Source organism: Saccostrea cucullata, unplaced genomic scaffold, assembly GCF_032062105.1.
Source record: "Saccostrea cucullata isolate Sc308-1 unplaced genomic scaffold, CSIRO_AGI_Scuc_v1 ctg575, whole genome shotgun sequence".
Taxonomy (NCBI): domain Eukaryota; kingdom Metazoa; phylum Mollusca; class Bivalvia; order Ostreida; family Ostreidae; genus Saccostrea; species Saccostrea cuccullata.
The window spans coordinates 143,112-161,216 of record NW_026932050.1 but is presented as its reverse complement, the minus strand read 5'-3'; the positions used below and the strand labels follow the sequence as shown (position 1 = coordinate 161,216).

The window sequence follows — 18,105 nt, the reverse complement described above, 5'->3', positions numbered from 1 at the left end:
AAAGACTGTCTACATTTTATGTCATAGCACATGGCAAATAAATTCTTTTGAACATAAATTACAAGGATAAGGATAATATTTAATAATTTCAGGCTACGGTACACATTTCTGCTTAAAACTAAGAAAATATTGAAGAATTAATCTCATTTTACTAATAAAGTAACAGAGCTCAAAACTCAAAAAAGCTCTCCATTAGAAAAATTAATTTGTTTACCCTGATTTTTTTGTTTTTATTTATAGCAACCAATGCTTGAAGTATCTTTTAGGCATGATAAATTTATTGGTCATCTGTCTTTTCACCGAGATATGGGGTAAAACATACAGGTACCCCCATCGCAGTTCAATATCTAAAGCCTTTTATGTTGACAAAGATATTTATAAATCAGCTTAAAAGTGAAATATTCTTTTTAAAAACAATTTTATCATTATTTACACACCCTTTCCTAACCACAAACATAAATTTTATTCTGTTTAATTCTTTATTAATTATATACTGTGAACATGTCCACTACTGATGATCTGACTTTCCTGGATGCTTATTACTAGTTATAAAATAAATTACAAGCAAGATATACAATGTCTTTCAAGCAAAGTTATGTCTAAAATTGCATATACATCATTAGTAACATGTGTTGTTGGTTTTTAATTATAACTGAATACCTGAGTTCGTATGTAGAAAATTTGCGGTCAAAACGAAAGTAGGAAAATCCCATCTGCACAGCATACAAATTGTGCATAAATGAAAACAATAAACGAAAAGTTTTATTTAATGACAAAATATCAAATTATTCATCACGTTTTCTGTACAAAGGTATCAGAAATATTAGAGATGTACCAATGCAATCATAAACGTCTAGTATCAGTATAACCTCCTAGGCAAAAAATATACCGCATCTGAAATGCAAGTCCGGCATTTGACCTCGCGCTTGTGTTTTAAATCGATTCAATTTTCTGCTACATACTATATGAATCTCAGTCCTTGCACAAAAATACCCTCCATCATCTTTATACACCCCTCCAACATTTCTGTAGACGTTTTTTACATTATTGCTAATGTTATATGTACCATAATTTTTAAACCGAAAACGACAAAATCCGGCTTCCGGTTTACCACGAGTAGCCCCCTACTTTAAAGAGATGAAGAAAAAAAAGTCAAACTACAAACTTACAAATATTTCCAGAAAATTAGGGAAAAAAATTCAAAATTCATCATTGAACTTCCATTGACTTTTAATATGCAGTATTCTTATTTTAATTTTTGTGTGTTAGGAGGATGAAGAGAGTGTGATAGAGGATGCTACAGAGGTCCAGCAGGGTCGTCCGTACCACTGGAAGGACTGGTGTATCGTCCGCGGCCGGGACTGTCTCTACCTCTGGTCCGACGCCGCAGCACTGGAGCTCTCCAACGGAAGTAATGGCTGGTTCCGCTTCATCCTGGACAGCAAGCTGGCCACCATGTACTCCAGCGGTAGTCCCGAGGGAAGCTCGGACAGTTCGGAGAACCGTGGAGAGTTCCTGGAGAAGTTACAGCGAGCCCGTGGACAGATTAAACAGGGCGCGGTCAGTCATCCCATCCTGTCTCACGTAGGGTCACAGAGACTGGTGGTGGGGAACTGGACACTGACGTGTAAAAAGGAAGGAGAGCTGCACATCCATAACTCTGATGGACAGCAAGTCTGTGATGTAAGTTTGAACACAGGGTTATTGTTTGTATATTTTTTGTTTCAACATGAAAATGTTTATAAATAAGCATTCACCTAATCAATAAATAAAGTATGTCATTGTAAAAAAAAGTTCATAATGGCTACTGAATTATAGTCATACATTTATCTCAAACTTAAACCAATCTCAATTTCTTTGTAATTGAGAAATTGAGCATAAAATACTTACAGAATTTGTGATTGGGACCTGCAAATCACATTGACATAGCCATGGTATTCAAGAGGTGTTGGAAATACCAAAGTTCAACATTAATTTGTTAGCTTATTTCATGTTTTGATTAGTTATTCAAATGTTATGAATTCATCAATGTTTACATTATGTTACAGCAATCTACAATCCTGAAGGAGGACCTGGCAGGGTTTATATTTGAGTCTAACAGAGGCACAAAGCACTCCTTTACAGCAGAGACTTCACTAGGGCCGGAGTTTGCCACGGGCTGGGGTGGCAAGAAAAACAGGAAAATGCGCTCAAAGACTGAGGAAATCAGATCAAAGGTAGGGAGCATCAGAATTATCATTTTGGTCTGATTGGTCATTAAATAATTATTAAAAATAAGCAAAATTGGTAGTGAGTAAAATGTTTCTTTTATTTTTGTCAGGTGAAAACAATGGCCAGGGAAATTTATGAGCAGTACTTCAGATCTGCAGAAGCCATGCCTCGAGGAGTAGTGGCTAAAATACGCAACATCGTCCAGCAGTTAGAAGCAGCTTGTGCCATGCAGATCAGTCAAGTCAGGGTAGGTTCAATAACTCAATACTCACAGTATTTCAGGTCTCACAACATCTCAAAATTTTTTCTGCATTTCTCAACATTTTACAATTCTTACATCATCTCACATCTCATCTACCTTCTGCTATAAGAAAAAATCTTAGATAATGTAAAAATTACATCTTGAGTAAAATTTATCTCACCTGTACCAAAATTGGAAAGTAAATTTGCTTATGTCTCATTTTAAGGAGGCTGGGGGGTCAACAAATTGATCAAAAATTAACCACCAGATCTAACTTATTTTTTTAGATACGGTAACTTTAGCTGTCTACTTTCATTTCACAAAAAAAAAATTCATACATTTTTGTTTTAAATTTTGATCATTTTCTATATCTTCATATGGAGCTCTCCTTTTAAAGGAGATAAAAATAGTCTGAAAATGGCTGCCACACCCCAGCCCCGTTAAGCTGCATTTTCTGATAGAAAGTAGTCAAATTTACAAGAAAATTCCTGGTTGTAGGACAGAGAGTTTCTCCCTTAGTATTAGGGTACATAAAGTCAAGTTTGCATCATAAATGTTATTTCAAACGTTTTTCCTTCTGTCTGTTACAGAATGCTGATGGTGAGGTGACCTGGATTGAGGACATGAGGGCGAGTCTGGAGGAGCTGGTATCGTTACTGAGAGACGAACACACTGTATCCTCGTATGAGCTCCAGTCCAGCGGGCTAGTACAGACTCTCCTCAACATCCTCAACAATGTAAGGAATGATTATAAAATGTCATGCAATTCAATATATTGAATGAGATATTAAAAGATTTTAATTACACATGTAGAATATGACTTTTCTTTGATAATGCACTAACTGATTATCTGTATGTGGAATGTATCAACTCCAAATAAGTTTTTAGCTCACCTGAGCCGAAGGCTCAAGTGAGCTTTTCTGATCACATTTTGTCCGGCGTCCGTCTGTCCGTCTGTCTGTCTAGCTGTCTGTCCGTCTGTCTGTCTGTCTGTCTGTAAACTTTTCACATTTTCGACTTCTTCTCAAGAACCACTGGGTCAATTTCAACCAAACTTGCCACAAAGTATCCTTGGGTGAAGGGGATTCAAGTTTATTCAAATGAAGGGCCACGTCCTTATTCAAGGGGAGATAATTGGGAATTAATGAAAATTTAGTGGTATATTTTAAAAATCTTCTTCTCAAGAACCACTGTGCCAAGAAAGATGAAACTTATGGGGAAACATCTTCTGGTAGTGTAGATTCAACTTTGTTCAAATCATGACCCCCGGTGGTAGGGCGGGGCCAAAATGGCCGACCAAAGTTTTACATAGAAATATATAGGAAAATTCTTTAAAAATCTTCTTCTCAAGAATGACAAAGCCATAATTCATCATATTTATATGAGAGCATGCTCATGTAGTGTAGATTCAAGTTTGTTCAAATCATGACCCCCCGGGTAAGGGCGGGGCAAAATGGCCGACCAAAGTTTTAAAAAGAAATATATAGGAAAATTCTTTAAAAATCTTCTTCTCAAGAATGACAAAGCCATAATTCATCATATTTATAAGGACACATGCTCAGGTAGTGTAGATTCAAGTTTGTTCAAATCATGACCCCCGGGGGTAGGGCAGGGCCAAAATGGCCGACCAAAGTTTTACATAGAAATATATAGGAAAATTCTTTAAAAATCTTCTTCTCAAGAATGACAAAGCCATAATTCATCATATTTATATGGAAACATGCTCAGGTAGTGTAGATTCAAGTTTGTTCAAATCATGACCCCCGGGGGTAGGGAGGGGCCAAAATGGCCAACCAATGTTTTACATAGAAATATATTGGAAAATTCTTTAAAAATCTTCTTCTCAAGAATGACAAAGCCATAATTCATCATATTTATATGGAAGCATGTTCAGGTAGTGTAGATTCAAGTTTGTTAATTACCCCCGGGGGTACCAAAATGGCCGACCAAAGTTTTACATAGAAATATATAGGAAAATTCTTTAAAAATCTTCTTCTCAATCATTTTCTAAAAAATAGCAAATCCATGATTGGTCATGGGACTACTTTTGGATTTAAACTTTACAATACAAAGCCATTTTATACTAGTCCTACCCGTGGTGCTCAGGTGAGTGATGTGGCCCATGGGCCTCTTGTTTAGAAAGTTACTGATTGAAGTGTTAAAGGAATTGCATTGCACACCTAGGAAACAGCTGTTTTTTTGTTGATCATCTACTCACTGACCATGTCTATTTTTAGAACATTGAGGATTCCACCAGTAAAGACAGTAAAAGGAGGACTAAAGAGAGGATTGGGATTTTCCGAGGAGTCTTCCAGGAAAACGATAGGTATAGGCAAGGGTTATATGTGACTTACAGTAAATATATGATAGGTACAGACAAGGGTTGAATAGGACAAAGTAAATATAAAAACTATGTTAAATAAAAAAAGCAAAAGAAAATCTTAAGCAGCATGTCATGTATAGCTCTCTTGAGCAGTAAATTCAATCAATTCAAAATTAAATTCTGATCACCTGTTGTTTGCCGTCCATTTGTCTGCCCCTCTGTTCATCCATATTTACAAGGTAGTTGAGAATTGCTTCTCAAATCTTATGTGTGTGTTATCAATACTGATAAACAAATGAGTCAACTAGAATGACTTTCTTGATAGAGCTTGCTAAAGTTTCATATACTGTATTATTTCCTTATAATACTGTACATTGATTGGATTTTTGGTTTCAGTGAAATGAGTGCTACTTTGCATTTATGAAACTGTGAATGAAAAATTGTGACGTACAGCACTGTCCAGTCAGATTGAACACTATTTAAACTTAATTTTGGGATGCATTTGATTGACACATCCTTGTACTTTCACAAAGTAAACTTTATCCTTAGTACCGAAGAAAAGTAGATATTTTGTTGTTTATTAATAAAAAAATATTAAAATTATCATCCAGAAAATTCAGAGTAGAAATGTGAGAAAGGAAATCCAACTCACCAGTATCATCAGTCCATGTTCATTGATGTGGGCAGAGTTTAGCAAATTGAACACACCCACTTAAATGTAAACATTAACAATAAAGGAGCTTGTACCCTGTTAACAAAATTTTTTTTCTTTTCTGAGTGTGTTCAATTTATGATTATACCATAGGAAGCAAAATGGGATTGAATGACCATGTGTTGCCAGAAAAGAAAAGATTCAATTGAATTTTTCTGTAAAGGGTTTGTTCCCAAATATAGAGAGCTTGGCCCTTCATTTGAACAAAGCCAATTTTTCCAACATTTTTTTTGTCCTGTAGTTTCTGGCGAACTTTCTCTGAGTATCAGTTTTGAAACTCATTTTTTCGAGGAGTTCTTTGTATTCATGTTTTAACCTTGTGAAATCAAAGATACATAACTCTTGATTCAATATTTTGTCAAAATTAACACTCATCAATTTTTGTAAACAAAAAATTGTCAATTTTTCAACTCGTCAAAATAACCACGTTTACAGTACTAGTAAAATTTTTATTCTTTTGTTGTTTAGTTTAAATCAAATACAACACAGTGATGTATTTCACTTCAAATATTTGATTTTCTTCACTTGTCTTGTTCCATACTGAGCAACAAACAGATTGTCATTTGTATCTGTACACAGTCCCCAGGGTTTACTCAGTCCACAGTCTATGTAACGGAGGAACTGTCCATCCTGGTCTATGATGTGGACACAGTCATTTTTATCATCAGCTGTAAGGATACGATTCTGACTGTCTGTGGTGATTCCTCGTGGACTGAATGGTTGGTTCTTTGGAGCAGGAGTATGTCCAGTGTACCTGAATCTCAGTTTCCCGGCCTGATTGACCACCACTACTGCTCCAACTTTGTTGTCAGATGCACAGATGTCCAGGTTCTTGTTCTCCGTTATATAACAAAGATCAGACGAATAGATAAGTGTACCTTTATCATCAAACTGAATGGTTTGTTTCTCTGTGGAGCCAGAGTAACGGACAACTTTTGTTTGTTTGTAATCATCATTGTACATGGTAACCAGGAGGTCACCAGAGGAGGTACTACAGACACCACGAGGTTTCCAGTTCTGGAGTCTGATTGCTTCTATCTTCTTATTCTTAACAGTGTTTATAGTTCCACCATTATATTCAGTGTAAACTAGATCTCCACTTTTTGTCACTTTTATGTCAGTTAGTAGGTTCCCAGACTTGGTTCTGATTGCCTTGAGTAGTGATCCCTGATTGATGCTGAAGAGTTTCATGGTGTTGCTATTTCCACTTGTCCAGATTTCTTCATCACTCAGACAGGCCACATTGTAAAGGTATCCATACCCAGTGTCTATGGTGGTGACAGTCTTTGGTTCTTCAAGCAGTTGTTCATATGAAATGAGATGGTTTGATGATATGGCTCCAAACAGTTCACTAAGTTTTACTCCTTGGATTTTTCCAGGAAGGAGTTTGGGTGAAATACATGTAGGTACACATTTTTGTGAAAGATTTTTGTACAAATGTACATTGGATTTGACTTTTAATAGTTTTGACAAGTCATTAGTGTTTATAGCCATTTCCATTGTATTAATTTCATCCTTGATGTCAGACATTGTCTTGTTTATTTCATCCAGATGTTTCTGTAGAGTTTGTAACTGTGTGCTTTTCATCACATCAACTTCAGCTTTAAGTTCCTGGACAAGTTTGTCAATTTCTCTGTGCCAGTCCTCTCCATGTTTTGTTATGGCTGTTGAGAGATCTCCATATTCCTTTTCTAACTGACTCATTCTGTTTTGTACACCAGAAGCAATGTCCTGGTAGGTTGGGTATATTGTCTTATTTAGCTCAATTTGTTCTTTGGTGAATTTTTCCTTTTTTTCATCCACAACTTTCCATAATTCTAATAATTTATGACCTAGATGTTGATCAGATGCATTGATGCACTTATGGCAGACAGGAATGTCACATTGATGACAGTACATTCTACATCGTTCTTTGACATGAGACGTACAATCAAAACATAGGGATATAGATTTTTTAAGCTTGAATGGGACAATTTCATGTTTTTTGGATTGATCAGATATCATATGTTTTCCTACACAAGCTATACACAGGTTAACAAGACATGTATCACAGTGCATCTGTACCATAGCGGTCTCACACAAGTCACATCGCATCATGTCCTGGGCACTGATACGGGGGTCCATCGTGAGATTCTGTGACTATGAAAAATAAAGAAATTCAGTGTTTGCTATTTTGAATATTACTCAAAAAGAGAAAAATGGATTTTTTAGCATGATGATATTGACAGACAAGTCACTCTTACACTTGAAAAATAAGATATTATATCAAAGAACTTCCAGGGAACTTTGACAATGTGGAAATGTTGATGAAATTAATAAAAATCATCAATGCTTTCACTTGTCAACTTCCAGAATCCTGTTAAAGAGCTCTGTTCTATACTAACTTGTCTAAGTTGTCACTCGCCAGATCTCTGATTGACCAAAACCATCAAACTGCCAACCATTCAACATGACCCCTTTTACACAGATTAATTTTATTCCTAGATTTATTTTATTTTTGAATTCTCAACTGATTTCAAAGAAGAAGGTACAGTTTCAATACAAATGAAGCCCTGTATTTTTCTAAAATATTGAAGTTATACATGTATATGAAATTAAAATTCATTCTTTCTGATTCATAGAAATTTCATGCAATAAGAATACACAAATCTTTTTTCTCATATGACCACCTGAATGCTAATTGTGACGTCATTATCTTGTGCATTTTCCTGTATTTTCTTAAAAAGTTGCGAAAGACATCAATTTTCAGCGGAATTTTCTTTCAAAAAACATACTCTGCCACCGTCACCCACAAAGATTTTGAGATAAGTGATTTTTCAAAGCAGTTTACATAACATATATATCCAAAAACTGAACCGGGTGACGGTGGCAGACACTATTTTCTAAAGGAAAATAAGCACAGAAATGAGTCATTCTGAGGCTTTCCTGCATTAAACTTAGAAAATGTACCAAATTAATGACGTCTTATTTCCAGAATGGTCCTACTTCATGCCTTATTTTATATTGATTTATCATATTCATCTATTCAACTCTTGTTAAAGCCAATTTCATAACTTTTTAAGAACATTAAATTTTTAGGGCACAATAAAGCCAAAACCATACCTTCTTCTTTGCAGAAATACTAAAGTTACTTCTTGTATATTTATTACCTGACTTCAGTAATGGTGGCCTTCCTGTCTTTTAATCCAAGTTTAGTCTCTATACACACTGTTCTTGCCATACACTCACTTGGTACCTGTGCTATCTACCTGTCAGGTGTTCATATTTCCTGGTGTAGAAGGATATTCACTATGCAAGATTTATTTTGTATAGATCATTGCATGTGAATTTGATTATTTCCTTTATAATTTAAAGTATAAGGAAAGTTCATGTAATCACTCCATTGTGTATATTCATGAAAGAAACTACATTTTTCAATAAACATAGTATTATGATCAACATTTGCTCTTTAGACATATTTATTGAGGCCCATTAGGGTATTAAATTGTGGAAGTTTCTTCTGTGCAAGTGTGAGAAACAAACTGCATTCATAGGCAAAGAAGCTGTGTTCATAGTGATGTGAATGCAATAGATGAATGCTGATTCATTAGAAAGGAAAACATAAAATAAAACAAGCAAATATAACAGAATAATATTTTTAAAACATCTTTTAATAATTTTGCTCTCCAAAATAGAAGAGTTATGTGAGTAACATTAATATTAAAGTAATCTCATGTTGTATGGATTTAAGTTTGTTGAAAGATAGGAACAAAAAATCCTTTGATCATTTTTTGAAGAAAATGGACCAGGGTGATTCAAGCATCCATTGTGGCTCTTGGGCCTCTTCTTACATTCTGTTTATTATTAGTTATCAAAGAAAACTACATCTGAAAAATATTTTGTTAGTCTAGGTTTTTTTGGCTATAAAATCATTAAAAGAATGTGTCAGACAAAAAAAATATAAATTCCGAGTTGAAATGAAGGTAATCTCAGTGTAGTTAAACATTTTCTGAACTTGCTGTTCAAAACTTTTTCTCTTTATTTCAGTCTTAATCCAGCCATAGCTTTGGTCAGAAAGCTGATAGCAGTGTTAGAATCTGTAGAGAAGCTGCCAGTGTATAACTATGACTTACCGGGCTCTGGTTATGGATTACAGGTAAATACATGTCATTTGTTATTCTTACTTACTGTAAACCAACTATTACTCGCATCATTTTTTATCCCAGATTCATCAATTTGAAATCAATCTGCGACTATTAATTTTCATGACCGAGGAAAGATTCCCAACAAATATACAAAGCAAAATAAATGGTTTGCAGCAATTTATGTTCACAAGTTGAGTTATGTCAAACAACGTGGATATTATCTAGCACTCGAATAAAAGTTGGTTTATAGTATTTGATACATGGAAGATTGGTCCAAGCTTTTAAGTAGAACCAGTGAATAAGAAAAATATTCAGAATAACCCAAATGATTTTGATGCTATTATTGTAGATTTTGACTCGCCGTTTGAGATTCCGACTGGAGCGAGCCCCCGGTGAGTCCGGGTTACTAGAGAGGAGCGGATGTAACCTGAAGATGGAGCCCCTGACAACAGTCGGCGTGCTGGAGAAATACTTACTCAAAATGGTTCGTCTTCCTAATTAAATCTTTAACAATCTAATATTATTTTCCAAATCTCAATAATGCATTAATATTGATTTAAGATTGGTTTTGAGGAATTTCTGTTTAAAAGTAATTGTAATTCAATATGTACAGCATTACTTTTCAAAATAAATATGAATGTTATTTTAAGAATGTGTATGATTTATTATGTTCTAAAAATCATTATATTTCAGGTTGCCAAGCAGTGGTATGACTTTGACAGACAGACCTTTACTTTTGTTAAGATGTTGAAGGAGAAGAAGGAGCCCCTCAGTTTGAATTATCAGTCAGACTTTGATGAGAATGGTCTCATTTACTGGATAGGATCAAATGCAAAGTAGGTCATACTCATCATGCAAAGATCTGTCATCAACACAAGTATAATATGTCAAATATTGGTCAAAAGCTCTGTGTAAAAATTTTATTTCTGTGTGTGTAGGTCAGCCATTGAATGGGTAAATCCAGCACAGTATGGACTGATAGTGGTGACCTCGTCTGAAGGTCGTAATCTGCCATACGGGAAACTGGAGGATATCGTCAGTCGAGACAGCGCAGCTCTTAATTGTCACACAAATGACGACAAGTACGCATTCACACTTACATTTAAAATTTCCTCAAACCTTATGTTCATGAATTGCATGGAAAACAATGAAATAGAAATATGAGATTCATTCCAAATACCAGATACATAACACTACTATACATGTATTTTGTGCCCTTTAGGAAGGCGTGGTTTGCTATTGATCTGGGGGTGTGGATCCTGCCCACTCACTACACACTGAGACATGCCAGGGGATATGGAAGGTAGGACACTTATAATTCACATCATCTCCATACTCTGTAATTACACTGGCAAAAAATTAAATGATTGTTTATTTACAATTATAATGTTGTATAGGTTAGAAAATTATTCTTCATGTCAAATTTTTCTGTACAGATCTGCCTTGAGGAATTGGCAGTTCCAGGTCTCTAAGGACGGCACCACCTGGGTGACTTTGAGAAGCCACAAGGATGACACCAGCCTGAATGAACCGGGATCCACTGCCACATGGACCCTGACGCCACCAGAGGAAGAAAAGCAGGGGTGGCGACACATCAAGATCCAGCAGACGGGGCGTAACGCTAGTGGACAGACCCACTATCTGTCTGTATCTGGGCTGGAGATTTATGGGTCTGTTAATGGAGTCTGTGATGATTTAGGTAAAAAAAAAAATTTGTGAATTACCAGGAAAATTTTTTTTTATAGCACTGTATAGAGAAATAAAATAAATTCTATTACAATGTTTAAATCTGGATCTAAATTAAAATCATGAAGTGTTGAACGTTAAGTCATTCTAACTCAGGAATATTTCTTTTTGCAGGAATGTTTAAGCTAGTAATTTACAATCATGAAGTATTGAATGTGCATTCATGTGGCAATATTTAAGATTCATAGGTCAAAAAATGGGAAATAGAAAAAGCTATTTGTTTTATTGTTCCTTTCTGCAGGTAAAGCCGCCCGGGAAGCCGAGGCCAGCCTGAGGAGACAGCGGCGGATCATAAGGACCCAGGTCCTCAAACAAATGGTCCCTGGGGCACGGGTCGTCAGGGGGATGGACTGGAAGTGGAGGGACCAGGATGGACCGAAGGCAGGCGAGGGTACTGTAACAGGAGAACTACATAATGGTAATAAAGGAGATGTCTTATTTTGAAGATTTCTGATGTTAAAAATATAGATTATAAAAGATGTATTGAAAAACACTATAAAAAGAAACCAAATGTACATGTTGTTCAGGCCATAGACATAGTTTCATTCAGATGAGCTTTAAAGTACTCCATATGGGGAGATTATCTATTTAACAAGATATCAGTTACTTCCCATTAAAAATCCCCAATTTAATTGTTAATTCTTTGATTGACAGGTTGGATTGATGTGACCTGGGATTCAGGAGGATCGAATTCCTATAGAATGGGGGCAGAGGGAAAGTATGATCTGGCCCTGGCCCCGGGGTATGACCCAGAAAAACACAGGGCAGTCCCAGTCAAGTCTGACCAAGGGGCAAAGGCCAAAACGGGGATAGTCACCGCTGACAAGGTGAAGGTCAGTTAGATTGTAAAATGTAAAATTGTTTTAATTCCATGCTTAATGTTTTGTAATTTATTGAGACTATTCTAAGTATGGTTTGTTGTATGTTTACAGGTAAGTGTGTTGACGAGTCGTAAAAGCAGTTCCACCCCAAGCCTGACAGAGGTAGATGAAAACAAACCATCTGTTGCCAGCACAGAGCAGGCAGCCTCAGCAGAATGTCTGACATCAGCCGTCAAATCTGTAAGACAATCCTAGATTTGTACAGTTTTGTATAGTTAAATTTGTATCTACTGTTTGATGCTCTCTGAAGAAAATGGAACATCATTTTCGTTTTAAGACATTGTAAATAAATCAACAACAGGATATATCATGTGGTTACAATGTCATGTTTTAAGTTTTGATTGTATTGCAGAATTTTGTGATAATTGTTCATGCTTTTTCTCTGACACTGAAAAATACATTTATTTATCATAAACAGCAGAAAATTCCTTACAAGATGGCTTACAATACAAAATGATTTCAAAGTGGTAGAATTTGTTAATGAGTGATGAATCCTGATAATTATTGTCACTATTTCAGATGGCCCAGAATCTAAGTGACAACCTCGTCAATCTTGCCACAACTATGGAATCCCTGGAGGAAACTAAAAATAGTAATAACATCCCAAGTGAACCTCAGGTGGTTGTCCAAGAGTCAGCCAGCCTTAACAACAACAGGACGGGTAGTGTGGAGGGCCAGGAACCAGCACAATCTGCCTCGGGGGCCGAGGGAGGGATGACGCTGGAACATCTGAACTCAAAGCCTGATGGGAAGAAAGTAGATGGGCAGACCAGGGGGTCCCCCACCAATCCTATGAGTGTCAGCGTCCCTAACCTGCCCACCAGCATGGAGCAGACGGTCAGTCTCCTGGAGACCTTCGCAGCTGTCGCTAGGCGTAACTTAGGAACCGTTGGCATGAACAACAGGAGTAATGCGCTCAGGCTTGGGAACCAGAACGCACCAAGTAAGGAGAGAGTGATGGCTATTTATAAAATGTATGTAGAAAATCTGTCAAAGTATTGAAAATTGATTTCTAGAAAATACGAAAAGAAAAGGTCAAAAGTTCGTCAAAACAAAAAGATTATTTTGAGATAAACATTATAATTACAACAGATTTTCTACCTTTAAGAAATTGAGTGAAAACAAAACAGAGTTGATGGATACTTACAGAAGACACAGACTTGTTCTCCATTGTAGGTAACAATCTCCTGAGTACCGCTCAAAGCTACCCGAGTCTGACGACCTCTAACGCTCCCACCTCGAGTACGCTCACCACCACCCAGACGATGGCTAACGTGACCTCCCTGAGCCAGGCCCTGACCCGCAGCCTCACTTCAACGTCCAGCGAGAGTGATGAGTTCCTGGAGACCTGCCGAGCAACCACTCTACTGGGAGAGCTGGACGACGATGAAGAATTACCAGGACCAGATGATGATGATGATGAAAATGAAGATGAGAACGAAGATGATGAGGTGTATGATGATGTTTTGGTGAGTACAAATGAAGCCAGTGCTTTTTCTGAGGTCAGATAATTATTGTCTGTAATCTTTGAAAGAAATATGAATTTTTTTCAAATTTCAAGGTATACTTTCATGTTTTATTTGGTGATGTGAATGTTAAACTTTGGATTCATCATTGTTTGTTGGGCACCATAAGTCCATTTTGTGGATTTCATCACTCACTTACCCATAAATTTACATCTTCTTAAACATTTATTTTCTAAAGATATTGATCATATACAACTAACCCATAGATTACGTCCCCACTTTCGAGTTAAAATTTTAACTTGCCCACGGACACCACAAATTAAAATGATTCCCTGTGGTATTCTATGATTGCTGTGAGTGATGATTATGTTGTTGTTTAGGAGGAGGACGACCTGGCAGAGGTCCGTGGGGAGAGGAGGAAGACCTGGGATGACGAATTCGTCCTCAAACGACAGTTCTCTGCCCTCATCCCGGCCTTTGACCCCAGACCGGGTTGCACTAACGTCAATCAGTACCAGGACTTCGAAATCCCAGCTCCTGGTAAGGACCTTGTGATATAATTAGATTGAAATCTGTTTAAAATACTTAATAATGGGCCATTTTTGGAATATTAAAGTCTGTTTTTTAGAAGATTTTTTGGATGAATAACTGATTGTGAATTTTTATTTACATATAATTGTACTGAAAAGGAAGACAAATTGCAAATCAATGGCTAATTAAAGTGTGTTTTGGAATATAATTTGTAAAAATTTTGTTTTATGCAAAAAAAATTATGAAAATGAAATGCATTTCTTGACATTGTATGTGTACATTGGAAAGACAATAAAGTTGATTAGTTGATCATTTATAAAGATTTGAATTTGTTGTTTAGGTACAGAGCCTGCACAATCTAGTGACAGTTTGGATCAGAACGGTCAGCCCAAGATTGTCCTGTACATTAAAGCTCCTTGTCTACCAGGGGTAAGTCTGTCTCATTTACCATCTTATTTTTCTAAAAGTGAAATTTTTTATTGATACACATATTTTAAAAATTCTTGAAAAGAGATTGCAAACTTATGTATATGAAGACACATGTAAATTTGAAAATTATTTTGGTTTTAAAAAATTGGAAAATATTAGATGTAAACTAGTAAACATATGAAAAGCAATTATTTAGGAGCGCTTTGTGAAATTTTATGAAGTGGGATAATATTTGATAGATGGAGAACATTGAAGTTTGCCTGGGGTCAGAGACCAGTTGTATCTTTAAGTACATCCAGAAATTGTTAGTCCACGGCATGTCAGGCAACAGGAACGAGAGGATAAGGAGAATCTGGGAACCAACTTACACGTAAGTCAGAGTTACTTAACCAACTTACATGTAAGTCAGAGTTACTAAACCAACTTACATGTAAGTCAGAGTTACTTAACCAACTTACATGTAAGTCAGAGTTACTTAACCAACTTACACGTAAGTAAGAGTTAATTAACCAACTTACACGTAAGTCAAAGTTACTTAACCAACTTACAAGTAAGTCAGAGTTACTTAACCAACTTAATGTAAGTCAGAGTTACTTAACCAACTTAAAATTAATGCAGAAAAATTACTTCAACTACATACATGTACATTTCAGTGTCAGAAATTTTAATAAAATGCAGAACTGATTTACACTTTTATTGAGTTAAACATTTTATTGATGTAAACTTACATGTAAGTCAACCGAATTTTTCAAGTCAGATGTTGCTAAAGTCAAATTGCAATACATGTCATTGATATAACTGTTTATCAAAACATCTTGCACCAAGTGTGAATGTTTACAAAACCAAAATACTAACAATTTTTGACATCCTTTGTCAAACTATTTACATACAAGTCATTTAAAAGAGTTTTTTGATCAGAATCTTGTTTAAGTTTTCATCAAAGATGGAAAGATATACGTAAAGTTGTCATCAAAGCTTGATAGTTCTTGCACATTACGCCCTGTATTTGTTGTTACTGTTTATTTCAGAATTGTATACAGAACTTTGAAAGAAGGAGAAACAAGACAAGACCTGGAGAAAATTACTGTAAGTTTCTTAGTCCTGACATTAAATGAAATATCACAATGCTTCTGTAACATTTCTCTACATAATTTACATCTATATACTCTTATCTTTTTACTGTCAGTTTGCTGTTATTGTAACACATCATTTTATTACAATACTTCTGTTACTTTTCTTCCAAATAATTTACATCTATACTATAGCATAAAAACCTTTTCCTTGTCTGTTTGCTGTCATTATAACGTGATTTTTCTGTACACAGGACTCGATGCACTCCCAGACAGGCGCCCAGTCTGACGCTAACACGTACCAGATTCTGAGTGAGTGGGACGTCCCCCGCAGTAATGACCCGGCGGCCTGTACCATCGACCACGTACTACAGCTCCTACAGAGACTGTACGCCATCTCCATGGAACACAGCCAGAACATGCAGCTTAACGGTAACAGGCATTATATAACAGTGCATCAAAATATTCTGTGTTTTTATGTTAAAAGTAGCATGTATGTTTGTAGAGAGGATTAAAAGATAAATTGTGTATGTATAACAGTGTGAGTTTTGTTAATGAAGATTTTTTTTGGTTACATTTGTGTGTTTAGGAAGTTATGAATTTTATTTGGTAATTTTGGTTTTATAGAGAAGAAGGGTGTACAACTGAATGTTCCCGCAGAAGAATTTGTCTCTAAAAAGATGACCAACAAACTGAATCAACAGACACAGGTATATAACTTAATGTAAAATTATCAATGACATTATGTACATACATGTAGATATTTTACATTCATATGTATAAAGATACATGACCAGAAATGTTTATCATGAACACAGTTAAGAATCTTGGTTGAAGTATGAGAATAATGTTTTCTGACTTGTTACCCAGGATCCGTTAGTGTTGGCCAGTAACGCTCTGCCTGACTGGTGTGAACAGCTGACTACGTCCTGTCCTATGCTGTTCTCTGTAGATACACGACAACTGTACTTCACCTGTACAGCTTTTGGAACCTCTAGGTACTGAAATTCATCTCCAGTCCGGAGTTTATTGAGAAATTGATGAGTCAAATCAGCTTTAAAGCAGTGAATTTATAAAATAAGTAATGAGAATGTTAAGTAATTTGTTATTTGAGGAAAGTTATTTTAAAAATTAAATCCCCAGGAACCCATATTTTTTCCTCAAACCATGAAATTTAGACCCCAAGAAAATATGTGATTTTACAGTAAAATTGATTTTTCTTCAACAGAGCAATAGTATGGCTACAAGACAAGAGAGACGCCAGTATAGAGAGAAGTCGTGGGCCTGTCACAAGGAGAGAGGATGTTGGCGAGTATAGAATCGGTCGTCTAAAACACGAACGAGTGAAGGTCCCAAGGGGAGATAATCTGTTAGAGTGGGCCATCCAGGTAATGAAGTGCCACGCCCACAGGAAGTCCATGCTGGAAATCGAGTTCCAGGGTGAGGAAGGGACGGGGCTGGGGCCCAGTTTAGAGTTTTATGCCCTGGTGGCTGCAGAGCTGCAGAAGAAGGAACTCGGAATGTGGCTAGTGGACGATGATTTCCATGATAAAATGGAACGAGAGGTAGGAAGATGGATTACAAGACAACAAGTATGTTAAAATTGAAATGAAATTTTTGAAGGTAGCCAAAGATTTTGATTACATGAAACAATAACATTTTATATTACTTAACAGACATTACTGTAGTATACCATATGAGATTTTTTTCTACTGGTGGCATTGAATTATCTCTTAATGGCAATGTAGTATTACCTCTCTTAATGAATAAAAAACCAGTTGTTTAGATTTCTTGAATTAACAATGTATAATTATGATTTTAATGTGATTTCAGATTGATCTTGGACAAGGTGTGAAGCCGTCCGGTTACTACATACAGAGATCGGGGGGTCTCTTCCCCGCCCCCTTACCCCAGGACCACTCTGAAGTGTCCAGGGTAGAGAAACTCTTCCTGTTTTTTGGCACTCTGCTAGCCAAATGTTTACAGGACAAACGCCTGATTGACATGCCCCTCTCCCGGCCATTCCTGAAGCTGATGTGTATGGGAGAGGTGGGACACCACATTACTCAGCAGTACACGGAATCTCTCCACCGGTCAGTGGGGTCGTCAGAGTCTTATCACAGTGACCACAGTGACCTTATGACCTCCAGTATAGAAGACAAGGAACTGATACTAGACCCGCCCAAACTCCGACACCCCGACACTCCCGCGTGGTTCAGTGGGATTCTAACAGAGGAGGACTTTGATATCGTGGATCCTTAACGTTCTAATTTCTGAAAAGCTGGTGAGTCGTAAACAGAGGATTCTCAAGGATCGGAGCCTGACACAGGACCAGAAGAACATTCGGCCTCAGAGGCTTGCGTTACATGGA

General features: G+C 36.5%; 2 protein-coding genes across 2 annotated transcripts in view; one reads left to right on the top strand and one right to left on the bottom strand.

Moving 5' to 3' along the window:
- LOC134234346 (E3 ubiquitin-protein ligase HECTD1-like) overlaps nt 1-18,105 on the top strand; it is a 26,090-nt gene extending 7,985 nt beyond the window's left edge. Inside the window, exons 12-36 of the mRNA XM_062716393.1 lie at nt 1,270-1,683; nt 2,049-2,216; nt 2,321-2,458; nt 3,043-3,189; nt 4,690-4,778; nt 9,514-9,622; nt 9,961-10,095; nt 10,305-10,447; nt 10,550-10,693; nt 10,834-10,914; nt 11,048-11,310; nt 11,599-11,775; nt 12,012-12,190; nt 12,290-12,418; nt 12,758-13,181; nt 13,397-13,707; nt 14,085-14,244; nt 14,576-14,664; nt 14,904-15,034; nt 15,693-15,750; nt 15,989-16,166; nt 16,362-16,444; nt 16,605-16,732; nt 16,963-17,299; nt 17,568-18,105. Of these exons, the coding sequence (XP_062572377.1) occupies nt 1,270-1,683; nt 2,049-2,216; nt 2,321-2,458; nt 3,043-3,189; nt 4,690-4,778; nt 9,514-9,622; nt 9,961-10,095; nt 10,305-10,447; nt 10,550-10,693; nt 10,834-10,914; nt 11,048-11,310; nt 11,599-11,775; nt 12,012-12,190; nt 12,290-12,418; nt 12,758-13,181; nt 13,397-13,707; nt 14,085-14,244; nt 14,576-14,664; nt 14,904-15,034; nt 15,693-15,750; nt 15,989-16,166; nt 16,362-16,444; nt 16,605-16,732; nt 16,963-17,299; nt 17,568-17,996 (4,644 nt within the window). The 3' untranslated portion in view covers nt 17,997-18,105. The remainder of the gene's footprint in view (nt 1-1,269; nt 1,684-2,048; nt 2,217-2,320; nt 2,459-3,042; nt 3,190-4,689; nt 4,779-9,513; nt 9,623-9,960; nt 10,096-10,304; nt 10,448-10,549; nt 10,694-10,833; nt 10,915-11,047; nt 11,311-11,598; nt 11,776-12,011; nt 12,191-12,289; nt 12,419-12,757; nt 13,182-13,396; nt 13,708-14,084; nt 14,245-14,575; nt 14,665-14,903; nt 15,035-15,692; nt 15,751-15,988; nt 16,167-16,361; nt 16,445-16,604; nt 16,733-16,962; nt 17,300-17,567) is intronic.
- Nucleotides 5,940-9,207, bottom strand: LOC134234349 (E3 ubiquitin-protein ligase TRIM45-like). Its single transcript, XM_062716399.1, has 3 exons — nt 8,637-9,207; nt 6,366-7,626; nt 5,940-6,241 (listed from the first exon to the last, which is right to left on the bottom strand). Exons 2-3 carry the CDS (start codon nt 7,609-7,611, stop codon nt 6,123-6,125), a joined length of 1,365 nt encoding a protein of 454 aa, XP_062572383.1. The 5' UTR covers nt 7,612-7,626; nt 8,637-9,207; the 3' UTR covers nt 5,940-6,122.